Source organism: Fomitopsis serialis (genome assembly GCF_022376445.1).
Source record: "Fomitopsis serialis strain Sig1Antser10 chromosome Unknown B0H18scaffold_28, whole genome shotgun sequence".
In the NCBI taxonomy this organism is placed as follows: domain Eukaryota; kingdom Fungi; phylum Basidiomycota; class Agaricomycetes; order Polyporales; family Fomitopsidaceae; genus Fomitopsis; species Fomitopsis serialis.
This window is the reverse complement of record NW_025954988.1, coordinates 17,916-31,193: the sequence shown is the minus strand read 5'-3', so window position 1 is coordinate 31,193 and position 13,278 is coordinate 17,916. Positions and strand designations below refer to the sequence as shown.

Sequence of the window (13,278 nt, the reverse complement as noted above, 5' to 3'; positions counted from 1 at the left end):
ACAATATCCTGTATCAGTCTCGCCGCTGTCGGTGTCTGTAGCCAGAAGTGCATTGTCACGACTAGTAATTCATCGCGCTATTACGCCGGATCTGATTCTCCATCGCCCTCATCCTCGGTGTCTTGCGCCGAGTCGTGTTGCTCTCCAGTAAACGGACCGTCTCTGGGCATGTTTCATGGATACGCTGGAGAATCTGCGAGGCGAGAGCTCTTCGTCGCCCGATTTCCTGCATCGTGGGGAAAGGGTCGGGCTCTGAGTTCGCGGGGCGCACAGGCTGGACTAGTCTGCCGCGCGACAGGTGATGCAAAACATTGGTTAGCATGGCCAGGACAATTGTGTGGGGCCGCCAGTTGTTCCACATCGGTGACAGCTGATGGAGGATATGCAGGCCATGCACGAAATCCTCTTGGCGGCTCTCTAAGTCTTCACCGGCCTTTTGCGTGGCTCTCCTCACCGCGAGCGCCCTGCGATCCAAGTTGAGCGGCTTTTCGGGCGGTATGGTAAGTGTCTCCGGATCCGTGAGCTCGCCCGCGGAGTCTGCGCCATCGACAAACTCCTGTTCATCCTCTTCCAAACCCTCATCGACTGGTGTTTCGCGGATAGGAGAGGCTGGGTTGCGATCGCGATTTACGGTAAAGGAGGCAATCAAGCGTCGCCGGGTGGGCATGATCACTTTCTCGACTATCTGGAACGCTCGCTCGGGTTCGCCAGCGCGGACGAGAGCCACCGCAAGATGGTTCCAGTTGTGCGAGTCGAACGCAAGCTTGGTCTTCTGCAGCTGCGCCCAGGTCTGCGCGACCTCAGCATGAAAACCTGCAGCCGACATAGCGTCAACGTAGATGGATAGTGGGACACATAGAGCGAATCCAAGCCCACGGAAGTCGGGTCGACTATCCTCCTCGGTGTCTTTGAGTAAGGCATTGGCTCCAGCGTGCCTCAAAGCCTCCTCATAGATGCGGGGCCACAGGTCTCGGACGGCCTTGCCATCTCCAACGCGCCGGTACGCATCTAGCAAGTGGGTGAGGGTCCCCAGAGGCTGCGAGCCGCCCACCTGGCCCATCTGAGCGACAAGGTCTTCCACGACTTCTGGTCGTTCGCGATGAGCGTACGCAGACAATAGTGGTACGAAAAGCGTGTTGAGTGCGTCCTCCCTACTGGGGCTACTTTCCGTCCACAGCTGGAGCTCCGGATCCGCCGTCGTGAGGTTGCGGATGAACTCCTGAGCGATCTGCAAGCCGGCGCCGCTCTTGTCTTTCGCGTACTCCTTCACGATGGCAGCGTAGGTCTTCGCGCTCGGCTGAATGCCGCGCTTCCGCATGGTCGCGTATGTCCGCCTTGCCCGATCCCTGTTCCCCGCTCGGAGCCAGCCAGCCATCATGATGGTGAGCACGTAGATGTTGGTGTGCATATGCGTCTGCCAGTCCTTAGAGAGCCTGATCATCTCGTCTAGAAGGTCTTTCGCAATCCACATAAGGCCAGAGTCACACGCAGACTGGATGAGCAGGGCGAAAGTGTGCGCGTCCGGCCGCATGCCTGTCTGCTCCATCCTCTGGAAGAGATTCGCGACAATGCGGAAGGGTGCGCCGATCAGGACATAGGCCTTGAGAAGGGTGTTGTAGACCTCGATGCTCAGGCGTATGCCACGGCGGCCGGAGAGCTTCAGGTAGTCGAAGGTACGGATGACGCCTTGCCAATCACCGGCCTGCACGTAGACGTGCATCAGTGTCGAGATCATCTTTCTGTCGGGGATGATCCCGTCGTCGATGGCTCGTTTGTAGATATCCTCGGCGGCCAGGACGTCCTTCCGTTCAGCGAGGACAGCAATGACAGTCGTATAGGCGTGCCGCTCGGGACGAACGCCCGCTGCACGCATCTGGCTCATGATTTCGGCTACGTGGTGGATGTCTCCCCGCTGCGCCAAGCTCTTGAGGATGATGTTGTATACGTGGGCGTCTGGTGAGATCCCTGCCTTGCTCATGCTCGTAAGCCAGGTGTTCATGCCGACGAGGTCTCCCTTCTTTGCGTAGGCGAGTATGACGGCGGTGTAATGAAAGATGTTTGGTGGCTCTGCTGAGGCTGATGAGGTTACCGGAGGGAAGAAGTGGTAGAAGAGCTCCGTGACGCGGTTGGCGTCGCCGCTAACAGCGTGCGCATGCAGCACCAATGCTCTGTGACCCGTGGTGACTCGGTCCCGTTGTGCGAGGCGGCCGTAGTACTCTTGTGCGCGTAGAACGTCGCCCTGGTGGGCAAAGAGGTATAAGCCGACCTCCTGATACACGTCAAAGGACTTGCCCGTGCCCATGAACTCCGCCAGAGACGCGAAGAGTATGTTGGCCTGCTCGAACAAGTCGTTCTTGACAAGTGCCTTGACGATGTCAAGCTGCAACTCCACCTTGACACCTAGCTTCTCCACCTTCATGGCTTCCAGGATATCCAAGGCTATATCACCCACGGCCCTCCGACAGAACATGATTATGAGATACTCCCCGACTTGCCGCTGCTGGCCTTGGTCCATACGGAGTTTCCACTCGGCAAGGACTAGCGAAGGCTTGTCCACGCGAGTTACGACGTCGGCAACCCGTATTCGAAGTTTCCGTACCGCTGTTGCAACATGTCCAGCGGGAATCCACCGCACAAGATACGTGCTGATACCGGCCCAATGTTGCAGTAGGACTTCAAGGACAGACAGAGCGGAGTGGTGAACGTAGACGGAAGTGACATAGGCAGCGAGCATCCGGGCAACATACTGATGATGTCTGGCGTCGACTGATACCGTGAGCAGTTCGCGCAGCCTTTCGTTCGCGACTTCAAACGACTCTTCCATGGCGGCGCTGGCGATCACCAGGCAGCGCTGGCGTAGCCTATCTACGACCGACGACTCGTTTGTCACTCTGGAAGACAACGGCTGAAGGATCGCAGTCAGCCTTGTCGCTGTCTGGTGCAACGACTGTGGGGAAATGCTATCGAGGTGGCGGTCCCCGGCCGCGGCGACTATCCGGGACGCGAAGTCAAGCATGTCATGCACCTCCAGAGATTCACAGCCGTCGCTTCGGCAGAGATCTTCGAAAGCACTCCAGGCTTCCTCCAGGTCAGATGTGCGCCCTAGGGAATAGTCCCGTATTGACTTGTGCCATCGATCCTTTTGCCACGCTGGCGCGGACGACCCGGAAGCTCCGAGGGGTTCCGGGAGGCTCGAAGCATGGCGCCGCTGCGCCACGTCGACAGACCTCGTGAAGGGCTTCATTGAAGGCAGGGGGTCGCGCGTCGGAGCATGCATGGTCTTCCTGGTAGATAGTCGGCGCGCCCGCATTCGACTGACATTGCTGCGAATGGAAGATGTTCGCTTGACCCCTATACGCCGGCCATCAGGAGAGAAGAAGATAAGGACATGGCAGGATAGCTCACCTGCACAGGGCGGTGGTACACTCGTAGCATTCAATGCACTCACGTCCACACACGTCGGGAAGTCACCTCCGGGGGCAGCTCTCTCCTTGCCCTTTGTGCGCCTCGGATGAGGCGTGAAGAAATTCGGAGGAAGGGCCGAGCCAGCTGCCTTCACTGCCATTCTGAAAGAGTTGGAAGCGGAAGAGTGTCCAGTGAGAGGTCGTCCAGAAAGGAGGGTGTTGATGACGGAGGTGGCCAACGGCTCCAGCATTACAGAACCCGCCTAAACGAGGTCTTTTGGAATACCTGATCGGACAATGCTCAGCACACAAGCCAGTTTCTTGCCGCCGCCTGCTCACCTCTCACTGGGGCACCTGGAAGACGTAAGCCAGGATGTTGCGCAGCTCGACATGTAAGTGCTGGAGAAATTCGTGAAGCGTAGGACGCAAGCGCACGTGCCCGAGTGTACTTGACGCGCGCTTACGCGACGTGACCGCGCCGAGGCGCGTCCGGCCCTCTCCTGTCCACTCCGGCCATACATCGCTCGGGCGCGTCCGCCCCGCTCTCCTCGTCGTTCGGGCTGGCTCGTCGTGTCGGAACATTGGGAAGAAAATGGACCCTCCTCAGCACGAGATAATCGTTGTGCGTAGCGTGGGTGAGCCGGCCGTGACGAGCTCCGTCAAGAGTGCTACGATGTCCGCATCGACGTCTTCCACCACGAGCAGAAGTTTCCGCTCGACACCGAAATCGATGAGTCCGTTTCCCAATACACATCAGACGCGTGGTCATCCCGTCCCACTCACGTTCTCGGTCATCCTAGCCTCGATCCCACCGCAACTCACATACTTCTGCGTCTCGTGCCGTCACTCAAGTCAGTCGGCACCATACGCTGCACGAAGCACGCAGGCTACTACAAGCTGAGCCGACTAGCCGTGCTCAAGGACTACCGTCAGTACCGCTTCGGGCGTGCGCTCGTCTTGGCCCTGCATGACCATGTGAAACGCGACGCGAAGCGTTCCGGTCAACACGATCCAGTCACAATAAAATGCCATTCCCAGATCCCTGTGAAGGGCTTCTACACAAAGTGAGCCCGCATGCCGTACTCGCATGCCGTGTTGAAATAGTCCGCTAACTATTTGACATGCGCCACAAAGATTTGGTTACTCGCCCGAAGTATGTGTCCCTGCTTGCCATCTACGTCCCTCTGTTTCTCCGCCGGTCCATCTCATTTCTATCTTTCTCGCCCACCTCTTAGGGCGAAGAATTCGATGAAGAGGGTGCTCCTCATCAACTGATGGTCGCTCGCTTGCCATTATCAGATTGAGGTGCCATGCGTGTATTTGGCGTCGTAAGGTGTCGTGAGGTATGCACAGAGCTAGACGGAGGGGAGAACTAGCAATACAACATAGAGGTGTGGGGTATGTTGCTACAGGAATGTACACGTGAAGTCCGGAATTGGTTGAAGGTCATAAAGTAGTGCAAGCAAAGGCATAATGGACAGAGAGCACACTCTATTGGCGTCCCTATCAGCAAGAAGGTATAGAAGACGGACACCGGCATGGATGCGAACCCTCCGCCCGGAAGAAAAAGAACCAACAGTCAATGTCACGCAAGAAAACTAAGTCATCGCCGTCCGGAGTGCCGTTCATGAGCGACGCGTCGGCAGATCGGCGCCATCGTCCGTAGTAAAGCCGTCACTTTCGCTCTCGGAGCTGAAAGGTTCTTGCTTCGGCTGTCGCAATGCGCTCCTCGGGAACGGCATCGAGTTGATAGAGCTACTGGGCAGGATGCTGAAGTTGATACTTGTTCCGTACCCGGTAGTGCCTTCCTCGTAAAGCTTTCTTGCGGATTCGTATTCCAGCTTCTCCTGCTCGGCCTGAGCGAGGAACGGCTGCATGACAAAGTGACATGATAAATCCGCTGATTGACACAGCATTATTGCTGACACCCACCTTTCGTTCCTCATCGGTCATTGAGCGCCACTTGCCTGCGGCCAGGACGCTCTGCTTGGTCGTCTCGGTTTCATCACCAAAGACCTCCTTAACCAATTCGGGATCCGACCGAATACGCTGCAAGAACATGAAATACGCGCTCAGCGGCTTCTTCGGTGCGTTCGGGTCCTTGATGTTTCCCTTACGTGACTTGCCCGCCCGACGTTGCGCGGTTCGGAACGCATTCTCGCGCTTGATGTCCTCGGGCGTGAGCGTCTTCATGTACGCAGCAAGCTCGCGCTCGCGCGTATCCTTCGCCTCCTGAGAGCGGTGCTTGTACGGCTGCAGTGTCGAATGTAATCTGTCAGTGAAACGCGTCATAGGTCACGACAGGCACTATACCGTACCTCTTTCTCAGCGTCGCTCAGCTTGGCGTATTCCTGCCCAGCCTCCTTGGCAGCTTGTGCGACGTTCAGCTTCTTCGAACTGGACGCCTGGTGTCGCGCAATCCAATCGGTGAAATACAGCTGCCAAGCGGAGGGCGCGAGCTTAGGGGGGCGAAGAGTCGACTTGAGCGGTGCTAGAATAACGCGCCGCAGTCAGTGACTGAATATCTGCGGCGTGGAAGCAGCGAAAGCTTACGTGTCTCCGCTCGTTTCTCCACCGGGAGGATCTCTTCCTCAGAGCCAGCACGCTTCTTCTTCCGGATGGTGGCGTCGTCGTGTTCGCTGATGGATTCCGCGCGGCGGCTGTACCCGCGGGAAAGAGGCGGCGGGCGGGCGTGGGAGACGGAGGGGGCGGACGACGATTGGAACAGCTGCGTGACGGGAGTGATCCCACGGCGGGAGTTGACGCGTTGTCGCTGTGTTGCGTAAGCATCGTCAGACAGAGAAGGGAACGGCACGAGCGCAGCGGGCTGCGCGCCGGGCGAATCCCACAGCTGCATCGCCCACGCGGGCTTCAGCGCATCTGGCGGGGTCATCGGGACCTGCGCGTCGCTCCGGAGTGCATCTGTCATGATGGCGTCGTCGGGCGTGTATGACCGCGGGAGTGGCTGTAGAGCGGCATACGCGGTCTGGGGTGAGAACATGGACACGTCTGGGAAGACTGAGGAGCTGTCGCTGTACGCGTATGGTGACTGCATGGGCGACGACGGGAGCGCATGGTGGCTCGGGATGGGGATGGGGACCGCGGACGAGTGGAACGGTTGCGGGTCGGGGTCGGCGAGCCAGTTGGCGTAGAGCGCGCTCTCGTTGAAGTCAGGCGTCGAGCCCGTCGCGTCCGTCTGACCACCGAGCGCCTCGGGACTAAATCGACGATCGCTCGGAGGCAAATAAGGCGCTAGAGGATCGAGCTGACTTGACGTGGAGTCAGGAGAGCCAGGGAACGGCGCGGAGGACGACATGGTGAAGTCGTTGGACGGGTCCCAGACAAAGGGCGACTTTGGCTCGTAGGCGTGCATGTCGTCAAAGTCAAAGATCATGTTGTCGGAGTCGAAGTGGGCGGGGTCGTCGAAGGAGAACATGGGCGAGCGGTCGCGGATGGAGAGGTCCGCTGCAGCGATGGCAATGGACACGGTGTCCTTGTCGTGGTCGCGCGCGCGGATGGCGGGCATGGACTCGGTGGACGGGAGGGGGGAAGCGTGCGGGGAGGAGAAGTGACGCGCCCTTATATAGGGCGGGGCGGCCGGGGAAGGGCGAGTGTGGCAGAGGCGAGCGGACGTCGAGGCGGGAAGGGCAGCGCGGGGGGCGAATTTAAATGGGTGGATCAGAGGGTCTCGGCAGAGAAGCGCGAGCGGCCTTCGAATGGGTGCTGCCATATGCGATCGCGGTACCTCAACTGACTCGGTGGAATCAGCGGCCAGTGTCGAAGCAGAGCGGAACCTCGGACAGTCACAGTGCGGTGGCGGCTGCCTCTTTCGGCCGGTGGCGTCCAGGAATAGGCACGAGAGGGGGCCGAGAGAAGGGTGGATCGCCGGGCGATACGGTGCCCCCGTGACGGCTGGAGGGATGTCTGCGCGCGAGATGGAAGCGGGGCGCACTGGCAGCCACTGGCAGGGCTATCAGATGTGTCGCGGGTGAGCGCGGGGCTAGACGGGCGACTGTGACGACTCGACGGGCGACTGTAGCGGGCGACTGCCAGCGAAACGGACTACGGCAGGAACCTACGCAGCGGCGTGAGCGTGCCAGAGGATGGCGGCTACGCGCGGACACTCTGCCACGCAGATACGACGCCCGCCGTGCCGCGCTCCGGGGACTTGCCCTAAACGGGACACCTCATCGGGCCGTCGGGCACCGTGCGAACCGCCCGATTGGGCAGCTGCGTCCCGGCGCACGGTCTCCAGGCTCCCATTGTCCCCCGCGCCGCCAGCCAATCGCAGCCCGGCGGACCCAGCCCGCTCGTCCTCCGGTCACCTTGCGCATTCTCGCGCTGCCACAGGCCAGACAACTGATCATGTACTGCTGAATGGAAGCTTATTACCGCCTGATACCATTGCTGCAGAAGCAAGTACAGCGAGAGAACTACCATCATAGAACCACAACCCACTCCCCAGACCGGTATTTTGGGTTGTTGTAGACACTTTTGCCAGCCTGTCGTCCACCCGACGCGAACAGGGTTGCGAGCGTACCGAGGGCGTAACAATCAGCCATACCTTCCTCGTCGCCACCGCATCAAGTGATCCACTCACCTCCCAGCCCGCCACGTCCTTCATAATGTCCTTCTCGCGCTCCAATGCGGCCTGCTGACGGCGGTACGCATCACGGTCCCCCTCGGCCAGCAGCAGCGGCACCAGGTGGATGCGGGACCACACCTTCTCCCTCTGTAACTCTCTGTGCAACACATCAGCACCGAGCCCATCCCGCGCACTCATGTAGCCAAATACGGCGGGCGCATTGATAAGGGGATCGTGCGGTCGGATCCAAACGGGGCCACGTTCCGCGATGAGCAAGCCCATATTGCACACGTTTTTCGTCCGCCTGACCCCCTCATACCCCGACTGAATACGGTTTGTTTTCCACGCACCTCTTCTCCAGGTTGCCCTTTCCGACACGGTAGAAACCGTACGCGCACAGCGCCGTCACACCGCCGAGGATGACGATACCACTGGGCCCGCGCAACGGCAGATTGCGTTTGTACTTGATTGCGTCGAATCCCCCCGCCGGGGGCATGTCCCTGCATACGTGGAACACAGATACGTGCGTCAACGACCATGCAAAACGAGCGGACAATAGACGTACTGTCTGTATGGTGCCGACACTGCATGCGAATGTGAGATCTTCCATTTGCCATGAACGCAGAGAATGTACTCACTGCTGCAGAAGCTGTCCGGAAACGAGTCAGACGTCCGACACTGAGCGTGGCTCAGCGGGCTGCGGCGGTGATGTCGGTGACGAGCGTGTGGTGGATGAGGATGGTCGGGTGCAAGTCAACAAGCCTGAGCATGTCCGAGCCTGATGTCACCCACGTGGCAAAGCTGCTACCTTCCATTCTGGGAGGGGAAGTCAGTGAGGGCCGTACGCCCGTGGCGTAAATCTGCACGTCTTTCCACCGGGGTGCAAATAACGGAGTCATCTATCAGAGCATGGTGGCATCCATGAGAATGCACCGGTGTCTAGATGAATGTTGCTATCAAACTGCGTACTGTCCACATCTTTGCGGACCCATGTAGGCAGCCCGACGTACATTGCACTCCAGTCATTAGCCAAGTATTCCCTGGGCGAGTCATATCTCCCCGACTTGACTCGGTGTGAACCTATGCACAGCATCGAATGGTCTTCACGAAAGCATCATGTTCTGACTGCGACAGTGGACGCGAGTGATGAAGCTCGGCGAGGCATGCCACCCGGGGACAGCCGGACGAGCGTCTAACGAGGGAAGTTTACTGGAACCGGATTCAACGCCGGACAAACATGACAGCTGTGCTCGAAAGAGAGGCGTCCCGCCGCGCACGGGGCTGTTCCCGCCACCACCATGTCCCGCCACCCATCCCCCGGCCCGTCCTACGCGCATGGCCTCCCCGCCCAGCATGCCCAGCAGATGGATCTCTCTTCGCTCTACCACCCACCGGCCGTCCTCGCGAATCCTGGTTTCCAGGCGAAGATGCGGACCAAGAACTACCCAGGTGGCATCACCGCCAGCGTCGAGGACGCGAAGTACCATGCGAAGTACAAGGATCTGAAGAAGACGGTGAAGGAGATTGAGGCGGTGAGTCGCATGCGCTCCGTCCGTTGTCTGCATTCATCAGCTGCCTTTCCAGGACAATGACAGGCTGTACTTCAAACTACTTCTCGCGAAGAAAAACATACGTCGTATGAACCTTGAACGAGCGTGAGTCACTGCGGCGCGTGTATCAGCCCACTGTATCGTGATCGCGTCTCTTGCATTCCTCAGCATTCTCTATGAGCGATTGGCTGCGGTGCCGCCGACTCCCGGGCGGCACACGCAAGACCTACCTCCAGAACAGGATCCCGTCTTCCATCAACAGCCACCGCTTCCTCCGGAGCATGCCCGCTTCATAGATCCCAACGACCCCGCCATCGCGGAATACATGAGGACTCGCCCGGATGCCCGGATGGTCCTCGGTCCGGATGGCAGAGTCGTCGCAATTGAAGACATCCTTCCACACCCACCGCCGGGACAGGAAGCAAGACCAGTGCAGCCACCGCATGGGATACCTCTTGTCTATGGCTTCAGACACGACTCCGGACCTGGCTACGACCCCGAGCGCCAGCTGCCGCCCCTACCACCTATGATCCCTGTCGTTCCAGCCTCGGCGGAGGGAGCTAGAGATCTCGCACCCCCTATCAGCGAACATCACAGCGGTGCATATCCACCGGCCCAGACCCATGGACATGTCCACCCACAATCCCTCTCACACGGCGTCTCTTCCCACCACTCGCGTTCCAACTCGGCTCGCGCAGATCTAGATTCGATGGGTACCAGGATCGATGTGGTGCCTCCGGGACCTTCCCTGCATGGTCGCAGCCCTCCTATGGCAGGCGCAGAAACCCACAATGACAGGTCAAGGAGACACGACCTCCACGAACTGACTCACGCGCATGCCCACCAGCTGCCGCACCCTCATGTCCAGATACCTATGCAAAACATGCCCACGTCACCGCACTCGCACTCGCCCGCAAGCACGCGTGATTCTGACCGCAGCACCGGACGCATCCACAACCACCAGCGCGTCGGGCCGGGCGCCAACATCCACCGTGACCGCGAACTATCACAGCGCGAATGGGAGCAGCGTGAGTACGAAAGGGAGCTCGAACGCGAACGCGAGCGCGAGCGCGAGAGGGAGCTCGTGTACCGCCAGCGCCTCGAGTTAGAGGAGCAAGAGGAAGCCAGCATCGCGTACATGCGCGAGAACGGACGAGTGGCGCCGCCGGTGCCGCATGGCGACTCGCGTTCTGGCAGCCCGAATTCTGGCCCCGGAAATGGAGGAAGCAGGGCCCCTTCGCGGCCGGACTCTGGCCAGTCGATGCAGTACGATGCGGAGAGAGCGCGGCCGCGCGTGTCGAACTTACTCGGGATGGAGCGCGACCCTGCGTATGACGAGCGCGCTTCTGGCTCGGCAGCGCGGGGCAACGTAGGGGAGATGCCCGCTCAGTCTGCGGACGCCAGGAGGCGATACGCGGCGAGATGGAGGCGAATGAGGAATATGGCGGCGAGATCCGTTCTCCAGGTGAAGGTGGGCGGGCATCTTCGGCTCACGATAATCCGTGGTCTGACGGCGGTGCAGGCAAGAGAAGATCCTCTGGTGATGAGGGCAATGCTAACGGCAGCGAACCTGCGAACGACCGGATGGATGAGGACGTATGATCACAGCCTCTTCGCCCATTCTCCGATGTTGGTGACTTCTACGCCTATTGTATGAAGCTGTGTCACGTCTGCTTCTTCCGTAGTGCGTTTTCCATTGTTCTCGGGCATAATAGGCCCGTCTGTATATTGTATTACTTTCTTGGATCTTGTCGCGCAGTTTATGTATATACAGATGCGATCACGTATACAGGACGCATTTGACCGGGAACCTGAAATATCTGCGGCGGTGGCAATTTCATGCGCCTTGACACAGTGCCGTGAAGGTTGTATGTGCCACACCTCTTAAGTTTGCAATTTGAGTCTAAACACCCTCCATTCTCCGGGATCTGGCTTGAGATCTATTTACAGTGTGTCATGGGGTGATTACTGAGCTGTACGCTGTCCACTAAGATGAATGACCCAATTCGCTGTCTACCAATGAGCATGTTACATTACATGATGATGCAGGTGATGAGCAAGTCCACGAAGCAGGTCGACGCTCCCGAACCGTCAATCAATGAGTCACCCATAATCAGGATCCGCAGTCTATACTGACGAAACCTGGGTGGGGCATGGGTCGGATGGCCGCAAAGCCAGTGGAGACACGTCAGCCGCATGGCCGCCCAGACGTGGTGTGCTGAGCGTAACAGGACCACCGGGCGATGTGGGTGGTCCATACGCATAGTACGACGACTGCGCATCGGACTGCGACGAAACGTCGTCTTCCGCATCCGACGGCCACGATGCCGTGGACCGCTCTGCTGACTCTTGATATCTGTTCCAATCCGGAGGTTGCGCTTCCGGTTGTCTTCGTCCCGCCCTCGCCACGGCATGGCCTGGTCGGCCCATACTGCTCCACTCCATCACTGTCCCCGAAGGCATAGTCATGCCTCGCTCGGAATGCTGCTTCGCTGCGCTCCACGGCTTCCATGACAATGTCTTCGCTGTATGCGGATACCGGGGCTTTCGCGTTGAGTATCACGTCCATTATGGTCGGGCGCTTCCCGGACAGCGCCGCGTCCGCCTCGACGACTTTCTGTGCCTTCCGCAACAGCACCCTCGCCGGTGACGGAAGTGGCGCAGGCCTAGATAGCACTAGCGTAGCCGTAGCACGGTTGCCTCTCGACTGCGCCTGTGTGCGACTCCCCGCAACACGTCGATGGTGGGGTGAAGCATGTTTGGGCGGACGGAGCATTGGATCGACGGGCCGGCGAGATCGTTGGCGGGGTTTGTCGATCTCCCCTTGCCTGCGCCTCTGCCCGGTGCAGGACGCCTGCACTCCTTGCAGGAGTGCCCGCTCGGGGCGCGGTTTGCCAGCGCTCCGCTCGGGGAGGCTCGCCCAAGTGCCCTTAGCCCCGTCAGCCTAACGGCGTGCAGCAGACCGCGAACTACGCATGCTTACCTGGGGCTAGACGCAGCGCTGCTAGCGTAGGCGCTTCCAGGTTCGGGATCCATGGCAGGTTTGAGATTCATGCGAGAAGCAAGACGCCATGCTGTGAAGCTGACCGATCGCTTTGAATAGCTGTTTCGATTTGGACTGAAGCACCCGTAGCAGCGTTCCGGACGCCTGCGGTTGACGGATCATGGGGAGTTAGACGGTCCGATGAGTACGACAACTACTCGCCTCGGAATCAAAGTTCTGACTCCCGCACCATCCGATGAACTGTTCCACACTGTGTCCCTCGACCCTGGACTTAGCACGCGGGTACTCAATTGGCCGTTCGAAACTGTGTCCAGGAAGCTAAGCGAGAACAGCGGTGGGCTTGGGGTTAGTCAGGAGTGCAATCGGCAAGGGGATAGGGGCTAGGACGTAACTCAAATCTGCCCCCGTCTGCGGTCCGACTCCGAACAACTGCCAAACAGCCCTCGGGGGAACTCGATAAGAGCAGGATCAAAGAGGAAAACCAGCTGAACAAATACGGACGCACGCGCGGGTGAAAACAATCGGCACGAATCGCGGCCACGGTCGGGTCCCGCATCGCGCCCGGAAGCAAACCCGCTGCGCACCAGACCCCCCGCGCCCCGCCCGCACGATCGATCAGGTGCGCTAGCCATGGTAGCCTCGTGTATGCTCGACGCGCGACAGTAGCAGGCCGCAGGGCGGTCGTCTCTGCCAACCACGGAGACGCCCTCGGAGCGCTCACTCGAGAGGGCGCGG

The 13,278-nt window shown here is 59.4% G+C and overlaps 6 protein-coding genes across 6 annotated transcripts; 2 read left to right on the top strand and 4 right to left on the bottom strand.

Annotated features, from left to right (window-relative positions):
- Nucleotides 1-61: 61 nt before the first annotated feature.
- Nucleotides 62-3,565, bottom strand: B0H18DRAFT_1118503 (uncharacterized protein; the record flags this gene model as incomplete). The annotated part of the gene is made up of 2 exons (XM_048033801.1): nucleotides 62-3,351; nucleotides 3,406-3,565. The coding sequence occupies 2 exons, from the start codon at nucleotides 3,563-3,565 to the stop codon at nucleotides 62-64; spliced, it is 3,450 nt and encodes a 1,149-aa protein (XP_047894061.1).
- Nucleotides 3,566-3,996: 431 nt separating this feature from the next.
- On the top strand, nucleotides 3,997-4,708 carry B0H18DRAFT_1084759 (acyl-CoA N-acyltransferase; the record flags this gene model as incomplete). The annotated part of the gene is made up of 4 exons (XM_048031823.1): nucleotides 3,997-4,035; nucleotides 4,059-4,138; nucleotides 4,205-4,448; nucleotides 4,640-4,708. The coding sequence occupies 4 exons, from the start codon at nucleotides 3,997-3,999 to the stop codon at nucleotides 4,706-4,708; spliced, it is 432 nt and encodes a 143-aa protein (XP_047894060.1).
- A 321-nt stretch (nucleotides 4,709-5,029) lies between these two features.
- On the bottom strand, nucleotides 5,030-6,930 carry B0H18DRAFT_875660 (uncharacterized protein; the record flags this gene model as incomplete). Its single annotated transcript, XM_048040440.1, has 4 exons — nucleotides 5,030-5,275; nucleotides 5,337-5,657; nucleotides 5,723-5,895; nucleotides 5,958-6,930. 4 exons carry the CDS (start codon nucleotides 6,928-6,930, stop codon nucleotides 5,030-5,032), a joined length of 1,713 nt encoding a protein of 570 aa, XP_047894059.1.
- Nucleotides 6,931-7,843: 913 nt separating this feature from the next.
- Nucleotides 7,844-8,485, bottom strand: B0H18DRAFT_875823 (GRIM-19; the record flags this gene model as incomplete). Its single annotated transcript, XM_048040454.1, has 3 exons — nucleotides 7,844-7,906; nucleotides 8,005-8,146; nucleotides 8,340-8,485. The coding sequence occupies 3 exons, from the start codon at nucleotides 8,483-8,485 to the stop codon at nucleotides 7,844-7,846; spliced, it is 351 nt and encodes a 116-aa protein (XP_047894058.1).
- A 755-nt stretch (nucleotides 8,486-9,240) lies between these two features.
- Nucleotides 9,241-11,389, top strand: B0H18DRAFT_1094450 (uncharacterized protein). The gene is made up of 4 exons (XM_048032382.1): nucleotides 9,241-9,521; nucleotides 9,574-9,644; nucleotides 9,708-11,010; nucleotides 11,062-11,389. The coding sequence occupies exons 1-4, from the start codon at nucleotides 9,288-9,290 to the stop codon at nucleotides 11,194-11,196; spliced, it is 1,743 nt and encodes a 580-aa protein (XP_047894057.1). The 5' UTR covers nucleotides 9,241-9,287; the 3' UTR covers nucleotides 11,197-11,389.
- A 62-nt stretch (nucleotides 11,390-11,451) lies between these two features.
- On the bottom strand, nucleotides 11,452-12,535 carry B0H18DRAFT_290343 (uncharacterized protein). Its single transcript, XM_048037431.1, has 2 exons — nucleotides 12,523-12,535; nucleotides 11,452-12,468 (listed from the first exon to the last, which is right to left on the bottom strand). The coding sequence occupies exon 2, from the start codon at nucleotides 12,313-12,315 to the stop codon at nucleotides 11,728-11,730; it is 588 nt and encodes a 195-aa protein (XP_047894056.1). The 5' UTR covers nucleotides 12,316-12,468; nucleotides 12,523-12,535; the 3' UTR covers nucleotides 11,452-11,727.
- Between the last annotated feature and the right edge of the window lie 743 nt (nucleotides 12,536-13,278).

What these genes read in the sequence shown, in the direction of transcription:
- B0H18DRAFT_1094450 (XM_048032382.1), top strand. Translation starts at nt 9,288, where the DNA reads ATGTCCCGCCACCCATCCCCCGGCCCGTCCTACGCGCATGGCCTCCCC. An exon ending in CGGTGAAGGAGATTGAGGCG is followed by an intron (nt 9,522 to 9,573) that starts GTGAGTCGCATG and finishes CTGCCTTTCCAG; the next exon opens with GACAATGACAGGCTGTACTT. An exon ending in CGTATGAACCTTGAACGAGC is followed by an intron (nt 9,645 to 9,707) that starts GTGAGTCACTGC and finishes TGCATTCCTCAG; the next exon opens with CATTCTCTATGAGCGATTGG.
- B0H18DRAFT_290343 (XM_048037431.1), bottom strand. Translation starts at nt 12,315, where the DNA reads ATGCTCCGTCCGCCCAAACATGCTTCACCCCACCATCGACGTGTTGCG.